At 41.2% G+C, this 12,246-nt stretch overlaps 2 protein-coding genes across 3 annotated transcripts in view; one reads left to right on the top strand and one right to left on the bottom strand.

Annotated features, from left to right (window-relative positions):
* TOMM70A (translocase of outer mitochondrial membrane 70 homolog A (S. cerevisiae)) overlaps nt 1-70 on the bottom strand; it is a 39,296-nt gene extending 39,226 nt beyond the window's left edge. Inside the window, exon 1 of the mRNA XM_011999915.1 lies at nt 1-70. Within this exon, the coding sequence (XP_011855305.1) occupies nt 1-70 (70 nt within the window).
* A 243-nt stretch (nt 71-313) lies between these two features.
* The window catches only part of LNP1 (leukemia NUP98 fusion partner 1), a 62,043-nt gene continuing 50,110 nt past the window's right edge, over nt 314-12,246 (top strand). Inside the window, exon 1 of one of the 2 annotated variants that reach the window (XM_011999898.1) lies at nt 314-1,572. The gene's annotated coding sequence lies outside the window, so the exon portion shown is untranslated. The remainder of the gene's footprint in view (nt 1,573-12,246) is intronic. The other variant, XM_011999897.1, reaches the window with a different exon arrangement.

The raw sequence follows: 12,246 nt of genomic DNA, 5'->3' as shown, positions 1-12,246 counted from the left end.
CCACCCCACTCCCGGAGCTTGGTGCAGCTGCTGCGACCACCGCCGCCTCCACAGGCTTAGAGGCGGCCATGACGAGTGTCCTCCGCCACCGCCTCCCTGCCTGTCGCGAGCGCCACAATCACCAAGCAGCGTGCGAAGGAAGACCGAGGGAGGGAAGGAAGGCAATGAGCGAGCGAGCACGCTAGACAGAGAGAGCGGACGACAGAAAAGGGCCAGAGGTCACCGGAAGCCCAGGGCATGCCGGGCCAGACCTGGCCGTCCTTCTCCTCCAGTCTCAACCGTAGAGGGAGAGGAGGGGCGGAAATCACTTCCGGGTTAAGGGAAAGCGTGGGTGTGAGTGGAAGTCCTCGGAAACCCTTTTTCTTTCTTTTCGCCCCGCTGCTTTTCGAGAGATTGACTTCTGGAGTCCCGTCGTAGCTGGTGTTGTCCCCTTTACTTTCAGGAGAGAAGGGCAGATGGCCCTCTTGCCTACTGAAGCCGAGGAGGGGCGCGTATACAGCTGGCTAGCGGCACTCAAGAGATCAGAGCAGAGGAAAAAGCAGTGCCGTAGCACTGGAATGGGCGGGAGTGGCAGAAGAGTTGTGAAGGCTATTGGCTGGCAAGGGTGGTGGGCGGGGCGTAGAGCTAGCTACCCAGTTTACTGGTTGATTTCGGATCCAGTTTTCCCGTTATAGCCACGTTGGCACCTCTTGAACCTCTGTGGCCGTTAGCTCGGTTTTCTGCCCGCGTGCCCGGGAAACCAACGGATTGGAAGCACTTTTAAAGATGTATGAGGAAAGAGCTCACTGCTGAAGAAGCCTGCTGCATCACTGAACTTCTTACCACTAACACAGCCAGATTTTAATTTGGACGAATTTGAGGTTATAGGGGAGGTTAGCGATGGCAGAAGACTAGGTGGAAATGGCATTTCTAGGTTGGCTGCAGTCGAAACGGTTTGAGCGTGGTCGCTGTGGCTTATCGTCGCCACCAATTACGAAAGCAATGACTTCTACGTTGTTAGGTATTTCTTAAACTGAGTTGGTAGAAATGCGAAGCGTCAGGGTTCCCGCCGGCTTCGAGCCTTTCTTGACGTGATTATATCTTGAGCTGATTTCTACGTGACACACCAGCCCACATCTCGCTCAGGTCCGCACACCCCCGGGTTGTTTTGCAATAGCTGTCTCAGCCCTCTTCTCCTCTCATTCCCAGATCGTAATTTCAATTCATAAACTTTGGTTTCTGTAATAGCTTTATCAACTCTTTTTCCGATGCTCTGCCCCAGATCTCTTAAAACATAAAATTACCTTGCAAGGCATTGTTTGGAATTCACGGTATTTTCATGAAGAAAAGACAACTATTAATAGAAAATCAGAGTCCAGAACTATGGCGCTCCATTTCTGGTATACTGGTTTGCAGAAGCCTTACATTAAAATTTCATAAATGATCGTTTTGCTTTCAAGTGCAACAACATCACAGTAGAGCTACAAAAAGATTGAAAGGAGATATTTTATCAAGTGGCACCAAAATGGATTGATTAAAATAGAATGGCCTGATTTGAAAGAATTTCAGGATCACCGGTTTCTCCTGCTTCATGTAAGTTCCTATTAGTAAATTGCCTTCGGGCAACAGGGTTTCTTAGCAACAGACTAAAAAAATGGGCTAAAAATAGGAATGGAATTGAGTTGATCGTTGCAGGCAATCGGCTTCTCTCCCCTCCTGATCCCCCAATCCCCAAAGGCAAAATTTCTTCCCCTTAATATAAGCTCTGCCTTGCCTTTTTCAAAACAGAAGTTAGGATTTTTTGTTTTCTGAAATTTCAGTTTTTCTGTGGCCTGTTGGAGGATTGTAGAATGCTAACAATTACAAACTTGATAGGAACTAAAACATATTTAAAGGTTTTTTGTTTTTTTTTTTTTTTTTGAAAAACCTTTTTCTTATTCATTGGAGTAAGCAATACACTGTTATGGTTAAACTCCAAAAGTTACAGAGTTTACTGTGAAAAGTCTTCCTTCAATCCCTGTCCCCAGCTGCACAGTTCCCCTCTCCAAAGGGAATCGGTGTTATTTTCTTGAAACATAAAAATGTTTATCTGAAGGCCTCATTTTGTTTGGCTTTATTTTTAAGGTTGGCATTAGTAAACAAATCTGTTCTGGTTACTTTTATACTTTGATAAACATCTCATTTCCATTTCCTAGCCTATGCTGCTCTATTCTCTTCTTTTCTCCTCCATTTCCTGATTGATGGTAGTGTAGAACCACATTGAGAGTGTCGCTTACTGGCTTTGGGACCTTACTGATCTGCTGCATGTTTTTCTAATCTGTGAAATGGTGAAAACATCCACCTCTCAGGCCATAGATTTACTTAGATAATATTTAAAGTTCTTTTGATGTTTGTTACAAAGTAATAGATATTTGATGCTTAGTTCTCAGTTTTTCTAAATTTTAAAGTCAAGAAGTAATGAACTGCATTTCATTTCTAAAAAATTGAAGTTGTGTATATGTGAACATAGACATTATCATTTTCTTGGTAGATTAGTGGAATTCAACTGAAGAAGCTTTCTTTACCTTTGATCTGTATCTTAGGAGGCAGTTGAATGAGATAGTCTAATGGACTAAGTTGTGGAAGACCTGAGTTATTTTTTTGTTTTTTGTATTTTTTTTTGAGATGGAGTTTCTCTCTTGTTGCCCAGGCTGGAGTGAGTGGCACCATCTCGGCTCACTGCAGCCTCCTCCTCCAGGCTTCAAGCAGTTTTCCTGCCTCAGCCTCTGAGTAGCTGGGATTACAGGCTGCTACCATGCTGGGCTAATTTTTTGTGTACTGGCCAAGCTGGTCTCGAACTCCTGAACTCAGGTGATCTACCCACCTCAGCCTCCCAAAGTGCTGGGATTACAGGCATAAGCCACCATGCCCTGCTGACCTGAGTTCTTATTCTAGATTTTAATACCACTGAGTAGTGTGTGTGACCCTGGGCAACTCTGCTTTCTTTATAATGTGAGGAGGGGTGGATTAGATTATTTTTAAGGCTCCTTATTGTCTTAAAATGATGCAATCCTGTCCCTTCAATTGTCATTGCTACATGAAAAGCCTTTCAGATTGCTAGAGTTGGTAAATAGCTGGTTGACTGGCGTCCAAGCCTTCCAGCCAGTGCACAAATCTGCTTATATTAAGCACGTACATATAGAACAACTCTATTCTCTTTCAGCTGTCTGATGTTTTCATTCAATTTTTCCTTACTGAAAAATTACTGAAAAGAATTGTCTACATCTGTTACTTATTTGGCACCCATTTCATCCAAAATCTGTTGTAATCTAGTTTACAACTTTATAATTAGTCTGAAAGTGCTTTAGAAGTCATAAAATTCATTTTTTTGTGTGTGTGTGGGGGAGAGGTTGGCTGTCACCCACTTTTACTTCATACCACTGATTATTCTCTCCTTGAAATGTTTTTTCCCTTGGCTTTCAGGAGAATAGATTCTTCTGGTCCTTCTACACTCTGACCAAACTCTAGATCAGTGCTGTCCGTCACAGCTTTCTATGATGTTGGAAATGTTTTATATTTATGATGTCCAATATGGTAGCCACTAGCCACATGTGGCTATTGAGCACTTGAAATGTAGTGTGACAAGGACTACAGTTTTCATTATTTAATTGACTTAAGTAGTATCATGTGGCTAAAGACTACCATATTGGACAGCACAGCTCTAGATATTCCTCAAGTGAGGAATTTATTAGAATATGTCGTCTTCTTTATTTTCAATCTCTCCATTAGTAACCAAAGTAAATCTCATTGCTTCAGTTACCATTTCTGTGCAGATAATCACAGTCTATATATCTTAGGGCATAGCTTCTCTTTTTACCTCTAGCCCTATGTTTCCTACTAATTACTCAGCAGTTTTTCTTGGATTCCTGACTTTTGTCAAAGATATAACTCATAATCTTCCCCCACCCATTCTTTCTCTGTGTTATCCTTTCTTCTTTTTCTTTTTCTTTTTTTTTTTCCCAAGACGGAGTTTTGCTGTGTCGCCCAGGCTGGAGTGCAGTGGCGTGATCTCGGCTCACTGCAACCTCTGCCTCCTGGGTTCAAGTGATTCTCCTGTCTCAGCCTCCTGAGTAGCTGGGACTACTGGCGCCCGCCACCAGGCCCGGCTAATTTTTTGTATTTTTAGTAGAGATGGGGTTTCACCATGTTAGCCAGGGTGGTCTTGATCTCCTGACCTGGTGATCCGCCCACCTTGGCCTCTCAAAGTGCTGGGATTACAGGCATGAGCCACTGTGCCCAGCCTGTGTTATCCATTTTTTCTAAGAATACCACTATTTCCTGAGCAGTTACTTGTATTTGAAACCATAGACCTTTATAGACCTCTCTCTTTTTCAACCTTACCTACCCAAGCACAAATGATTATGCTATTGTATTTATATACACACGTAAACACAAAATCAGCTGTTAAGTCTTCAACAAATTCAACTTTGTTGTAGTATCTTTCTTACAGTTTTCTTTTCACATCTTCAGACACTTCTTAGTTCGTATAAGTGAAAACTCCTAAGAGTACGCATAACACATAACAGATGCTCTATAAATAGTTTCTTCCCGTCTTACTCAGTTCAGGCTGCTGTAACAAAAATACCATACAACTACTTAGCTAATAAACTATAGAAATTTATTTCTCACAATTCCTGAGGATGGGAGTTAGAGATCAGTGTGCCAGCATGGTCAAGTTCTGTAAGAGCCCTCTTCTGGGTTGACGACTGCAAATTTGGTTTGTGTCCTCAAATAGTGGAAAGAGGCAAGAAAGTTCTCTGGAATCTGTTTTATAGGGGCACTCAGGCACTTATCCCGTTTTTAAGGGCTCTACCCTCATAATCTAATCACTTCCCAAAGGCCTCAACACCTAATACTATCACATTCCCTTCTTTTTTTTCTTTTATTCATTTCGTTCATCTTTCCTAAATTCTATATTTGCTTGCTTCCCAGATAACTTCCCTGCCTCTAGTGCCTCTCTTCTATGTGTTACCCTGCACCTTGATATCAAATTGCTCTTCCTATAGCATAACTGTAATTTCACTCTTGAGCACAAAGACTTTTAAATCCTCTTCACTTTCACTATAAGGTTCGATGTTTCTGCCCACCCATGCCTCCCTTCATACACCTCTTCACTTTCCTTGGTCTAAGATATTAGCACCTAGCACTATTAGAAATTACCTATGTGGGCTGAGTGCAGTGGCTTGTGCCTGTAATCCCAACACTTTGGGAGGCTGAGGCGGGCAGATCACCTGAGGTCAAGAGTTCAAGATCAGGCTGACCAACATGGTGAAACCGTCTCTACTAAAAACACAAAAATTAGCCAGGTGTGGTGGCGCACACCTGTAATCCCAGCTACTCGGGAGACTGAGGCAGGAGAATCGCTTGAACCCAGGAGGCGGAGGTTGCAGTGAGCCGAGATCACCCCACTACACTCCAGCCTGCCAATAGAGCGAGACTGTCTAAAAAAAAACCTCTCATTTTGTACAGCCAGAGCCAGAACATAGGTGGTATGATGGGTAATTTCATGTGTCAATTTGACTGGGCCATGGGATACCCAGATAGTTGTTTAAACATTATAAATGTGTCTGTGGTGGTGCTTTTGATTCCTTGATTTTTATTTTTTTATTTTTATTTTTTGAGACGGAGTCTTGCTCTTGTCGCCCAGGCTGGAGTGCAATGGCATGATCTCAGCTCCCTGCAACCTCCCCATCCCGGGTTCAAGCGATTCTCCTGCCTCAGCCTCCCAAGTAGGTGGAATTACAGGCGCCCGCCACCACGCCTGGCTAATTTTTGTATTTTTAGTGGAGATGGGGTTTCGTCATGTTGGCCATGCTGGTCTTGAACTCCTGACGTCGTGATCCGCCTGCCTCGGCCTCCCAAAGTGCTGGGATTACAGGCATGAGCCACTGCATCTGGCTGATTTTTAATTTTAGTGTATAAAGGGGTGGCCTGCCCCTCCACAACTGTGGGCGTTTCTCATTAGGTGGAACGAGAGACTTGAGAAAAGCAATGAGACACAGAGACAAAGTATAGAGAAAGAAAAAGTGGACCCAGGGGACCGGTGCTCAGCATACAGAGGACCTGCGCTGGCCTGGTCTCTGAGTTCTCTCAGTATTTATTGATCATTATCTTTACCATCTTAGAAAAGGGAAGTGGCAGGATAATAGGATCATAGTAGGGAGAAGGTCAGCAGTAAGACATATGAATAAAGATCTCTGTGACTTGAATAAGTTTAAGGAAAAGTGCTGTGCCTTGATATGCATATGTAAACATCTCCATAAACCTTTTCAGTGCATAAAGAGCAGCAAAACTTCAGCCCTAAGATGTTTTCTCCCATCTCAGTAAATAGAACATACAATTGGGTATTTACACCGAGATGTTCCGTTGCCCAGGGGCGGGCAGGAGACAGATGCTTTTCTCTATCTCAACTGCCAAGAGACCTTCTTTCCTCTTGTACCAGTCCTCCTCAGCACAGACCCTTCACAGGTGTCAGGTGGGGGGGGGGGCGGGGAGAAGATTAGGTCTTTCCCTTCCCACGAGGCCATATTTCAGACTATCACATGCGGAGAAACCTTGGACAATACTTAGCTTTCCTAGGCAGAGGTCCCTGCAACCTTCCGCAGTGTATGTGTCCCTGGGTACTTGAGATTAAGAGAATGGTGATGACTTTTAACTAGCAGGCTGCCTTCAGGCACTTGTTTAACAAAGCACACCCTGCACAGCCCAAAATCCTTTAAACCTTGAGTCACCACAGCACATGTCTCTTGCAAGGACAGGGTTGGGGGTAGGGTCACAGATTAACAGCATCTCAAATACAGAACAAAATGGAGTCTCTTATGTCTACTTCTTTCTATATAGACTTGCTTCACCTAAACTCCCAAAATACTTTTTCTGGGACTTTCTCAAAACTTATTACTTTTCTGCCTTGTTTTATAGTATTATGTTTGTCCTAACTCATCTACTGGATTATAAGTATCTCAACATTGGAAGCTGTGTCTGATTTATTTTGTATCCTGTACAAAATCTACAGTGCCTTCTCTAATTCTGTATGTCAGAGCAAAGTAATATGTTTTCTCTTTTTGTATTAGATCATACCTCAGTTTCTATTTCTTCCTCACAATTACTATATTGCCATAATTATTCATTCTCATATCTGCTGCCTGTGCTCAATTCTGAGTCCCTGAAGGGCAGGGACCATGTTCTAGTCATCTGTGTACTCCTGTGTCTATAAGAGGGTTGGGCATATGATGGGTGCCTGTTAACTTTATTTATCCACCCAACACAATACCTGAAACATGGTCAATGCCAAATAAAAAGTTGATGAAGTGTTTGTTGAACAAGTTTCTAACTGATATTGTTGTCAATATTAGCAGCCTGGCGCCACCATTGCTGTCCAGTACCACTGGTGTCAGCTGGGACACCAATGCTCCTGCTGCTGCAGCTGCCAGCACCAGAAATAGTCTACGTCTACCACCTCTGTAGCCTCTAGCTAGATCCCAGTCCCCAGCATGCTGTGGTCACTGCTACCACCTCCACTACTGAAGCTGCTTCCTGGAAGACCTGATTGGTTTGTGCTTTGTAGCTCATTTATGATATATAGAAGCCTGTTTCTTTTGAGCCCTTATGCCGTTATTTTTTTTCCCAATCCTGATGGTTTCTGCATTATTCAACTTCCAGTAAAGCATCAGTTGAGTGGGTGGTACTGCTTCACTTCTCAGAGGGAATGTCACTTTATGATTCAATCAAGTGGTTGCCCTTTTTGCTGTCAGAAGGAGCATCTGCATTTATCTTCAGGGAACAATCTGTAGTAACACTAGTTTCCTCTCCTTAGCTGTGACTGATGGCTCATATGTATATTTTATGCGCTCATTTGCCACCTTTCTTCCCACTCACATGAATTTATAAGATCTTTCCATCTTCATCAGTTTAGTTCATTGCCACCCACAAGAATTTGTGTCATTTGTAAATGCAGAATTGTTGCCCTGCACTTTAATTTATAAAGCTATTACATACAGATTATGCTCATGGTGCCCTACACAAGGATGCTGGGGCAAGTGGGGGTTGAGGTCCAGCCTGCGCTTTGCTCAGCACAGCCTTATGTCAGACTTGTCTGCCTGGAGAAAGGTGCTTCTTTTTATGATTTGCATGAAAATGCTGGTCCCTTACTAAGTGATGGGCCTACAGTATTCACTCATAAAAGGCATTCAGACTAGTAGCCATGGTTATGCAGTGCTGATCTTAGCATTGCTCTAGCACTGAACCTGAGAGCCTCTAGTCCATGCTTTTCCATCTCTCTGCCATTTTTTCCCTACCAGTGGAAAATAGCCTTAACTTCAACAATGAAGAAAAGACCCAATTTTGTCAAATTTTGAGAAACATTAAAAACTGCAAAAAAAAAAAAAATTGTTTCTGTAACTATGTTCTGACTATCTGTTGCTGCTTCACAAACTACCCCAAACTCAGTGTCTTGAAACATTGTTTTATTACATATCATAATTTTGTTACTCAGGAATTTGGACATGGCTCCAACAGAGATTACTCCGTGTTATTCAGCTGCTGAATGGGTAGGTCTGAAGGTTCAAGATGGTTTAATCAAGGTTAATGAAAGGGGCCAGGTGCGGTGGCTCACACCTGTAATCCAAGCACTTTGGAAGGCCGAGGTGGGCGGATCACTTGAGGTCAGGAGGTTGAGACCAGCCTGGACAACATCGTGAAACCCTGTCTCTACTAAAAATACAAAAATTAGCCAGACATGGTGGCAGACACCTGTAATCCCAGCTACTTGGAAGACTGAGGCAGGAGAATCGCTTGAACCTGGGAAGCAGAGGTTGCAGTGAGCCGAGATCACACCACTGCACTCCAGCCTGGGCAATACAGCTAGACTCAGTCTTAAAACAAAAAAAAAAGTTAATCAAAGGGCAGATGATCCTGAGTATACCTGATCTAATCAAGAGAGCCCTTCGAAGAGGTCAAAGAGATTGGAAGTGAAAGATATTTTTCCTGCTGGCTGTGAAGAAGCAAACTGCCTATGGAGGGGTCACATAGAAAGGAACTCTAGGAGCTTAGAGTGATCCCTGGCCAACAGCCAGGAAACTGAATTCTTCCAATAATGGGTGGACTTGGAAGACACATGAGTCTCAAATACCTTGATTTCAGTCTAATGAGACCCTTAATAGAGGACTCAGCTAACCTGTGTTCAGACTTCTAAGTCTTGGAGACTGTAAGATAATACATTTGTGTGGTTTTAAGCTGTTAAGTTTGTGGTAATTTGAAATACAGCCAAAGAAAACTAATAAAGATACCTAAATAACAAAAATTAAAGGAGAATTCTACCCCATACCATACACAAAATGGCAAATAGATTAAAATCCCAGAAAACTAAAACTTTAAACTGTTAGGAGAAAATATGAGAGAATATCTTGATGACTTTGTGATAGGGTAAAGGATAAGCTTATGAAGAAAAAGATCAGTTTGGGTACATTAAAAGATTTTAACTTACAGAAAACATATACTACAAAGGGTCGGAAGATAAGACATACTGGGAAAAGGTATTTGTGATGTATAAAACTTATAGAAGGTTAATATACAGAGTACATGTAGAACTCCTATAGATCAATAAGAAAAAGACAACTCTGAAGAAAAATGAGCAAAGGATATAAACAAGCTACTTGTAAAAGAAGTGCAAATAGAAAATATACATATGAAAACATCCTTAATCTCACCAATAAATAGGGGAATACAAATTAAGACAACAATGAAATTTCATTTTGCATATACAATATTGGCAACAGTTTTTAAATCCAGCAGTACCAGTGAGGCAAGAATGTCAAAAAATGGAATTGTAAATTGATTTAACTACTTTAGAGAGCCAACCGTTGTGAATATTTTTTGTGGGTTCCTTTTCTCAACTGTTAGTGTTTAATAAAATGGAAGATTCAGATACCTCCAATCCAGAGATTTCACCTCTAGATAGAAAGCACACTGCACACACAAAAAACCTGTTTAGGGCACCATTGCGTGTAATAGCAAAAAGTGGAAATTACATAAAAGCTTACCAGTAGAAGAATGGATGGATTATCGTAAAGATAACACCCTTGATGTTATCTTTCACCATTCAAGCCAAGAAATAGAACTGTGCCACCGCCTTAGAAGCTTCTTCTATGACTGTTACCCAAATCACAAATCCTCTTCTACCACTTATAAGTAACCATTATCTTGACTATCAACAATAGTTTACTTGCTTTAAAAAAAAAAAGAAAAAAGTTGTGTTGTCACTCAAGTGTGCAACCCCAGATGCTGTGGTTTAGTCTTGTCCATTAGCAAAAATTGATGTTTTCTAAGTTTCTTGTAATCTATGTTGGTAGATGCACCTAGAGTCTGGACTAGACCAAGGTTTGATTCCTTTGCAAGGCAGAAGGCAGATAATGTCTGATTGTCTGTCTGTAATATTAGCAACCCTTTATGCTTACTGCTCACTAATTCAATGGTGATCACAAAATGGCAATATTCTAATTCTTTCTCTTCTCTCATTTTCATTTATTAGTTGATATTTTTATAAGGGGAAATTGAAATTCAGACTGTTCCATCTGAGGCTTTGAGTCTTTTTGAAAAACAAACAAAAAAACCCGAGTAGTCATTCATAGTTTCCTTGTTCTCTATTATGTCAAGAGGTTCCAAGGTCATTTTGTTTATTTCCTGCAACAGACCAGGAGTCAGCCATTTCTTCAAGAAGCCCTGTTGTGTTTTGTTTTCTTTGTCTTCATTTATTTTTAAATCTTTTGTTGCTGCTGCTGCTGTTGTTGTTTAATGAGAATTGGCATTTCAAGACCACAGTCTGGGTTTTCACTGCATTTGGGTTGGCCCTTGCTTCTAGGCCTTTTCAATGGACAGAGTCAGGATATTAATACCTTGAGTACATCTTTTTTTTTTTTTTTTTGGTGTTTTTAGTCTGTCCTTATTGTAAAAAAATATTTTGGCTAAATATATAAGTATTTTTTTTTGTTTGTTTGTTTAGATTTTTTTTTTTTTTAACATTAAGTTCCAGGATACATGTGCAGAATATGCAGGTTTGTTACATAGGTATACATGTGCCATGGTGGTTTATTGCACCTATCAACCCATCATCTAGGTTTTAAGCCCTGCATGCATTAGGTATTTGTCCTAATGCTCTCCGTCCCCTTGCCCCTAACCCAGTAACAGGCCCAGGTGTATGTTGTTCCCCTTGAGTTCATCTTGACATGTCCCATTCAAGTTCATGTCTGCCACAGTTGATTTTGCTAGGTATAAAATTCCTAGCTCATACCTTCTTTCTTTCTTTATCTTTTTGCGTCTGCGCATATTTTTTATTCTAATTGTGCTGACAGTATGCTTTTTGGAAACCATACTTCCAAAGCAATGTTTCCTTGGTATCTTAAGTTCGTATATTTTCCTTGGCCATAAAATATTGCTGGCAAAAAGTCTGCGGATAATCTAACTGTCTTTTCCTTATAACTCATGCTCTCTATTACCTCCCTCTCCCCATCTCTGCCCAGGTTCTCTTAAGGAATCTTTCTTTCTCTTTTAAAATATAGCAAACATACTATGATATGTCCTGGTGTTGGTTGTATGGGGTTGATATTTTCAAATATATAGTATACTTTTTCTTTTTCTTTCTTTCTTTCTTTGAGAGAGGATCTCACTCTGACACCCAGACTGTAGTGCACTGGCATGATCTTGGCTCACTGCAACCTCTGCCTCCTAGGCTAAGCACTTCTCCTGCCTCAGCCTCCTGAGTAACTGGGATTACAGGCCCACACCACCATTCCCGGCTAATTTTTTTATGTTTTTAGTAGAGACGAGGTTTCACCATTTTAGCTGGCCAGTCTTGAACTCCTGACCTCAAATGATCCACCCACCTCAGCCTCCCGAAGTGCTGGGATTACAGGCATGAGCCACCTCTCCCTGCCAGTATACTTTTTCAATATGTAGTTTTAAATCTTTTTTTCTTTTCAGGAGAGTGTTTTTTTGAGTTACAGTATTTGCTCTGTTCCTTTGCTTTTCTTTTCTTTTTCAGGGAGTTCATTATCTATAATGTCACTCTCCTTTGCATATCTTTGTAATGGTTAGTCTTGAATTCTTCTGATTTCTTTCTTCATTTATTAAAAAAATATTTTTTATCTTCTATTTATTTGGAGACATTATTGGTTGCATTTTTTACTCATTCCTTCTAGCTTAACCTTTTCTGACATGATTTTTTTCTCTTTATTT

Source organism: Mandrillus leucophaeus, unplaced genomic scaffold, assembly GCF_000951045.1.
Source record: "Mandrillus leucophaeus isolate KB7577 unplaced genomic scaffold, Mleu.le_1.0 Scaffold608, whole genome shotgun sequence".
NCBI lineage: Eukaryota > Metazoa > Chordata > Mammalia > Primates > Cercopithecidae > Mandrillus > Mandrillus leucophaeus.
This window is presented reverse-complemented; position numbering and strand designations above follow the sequence as displayed.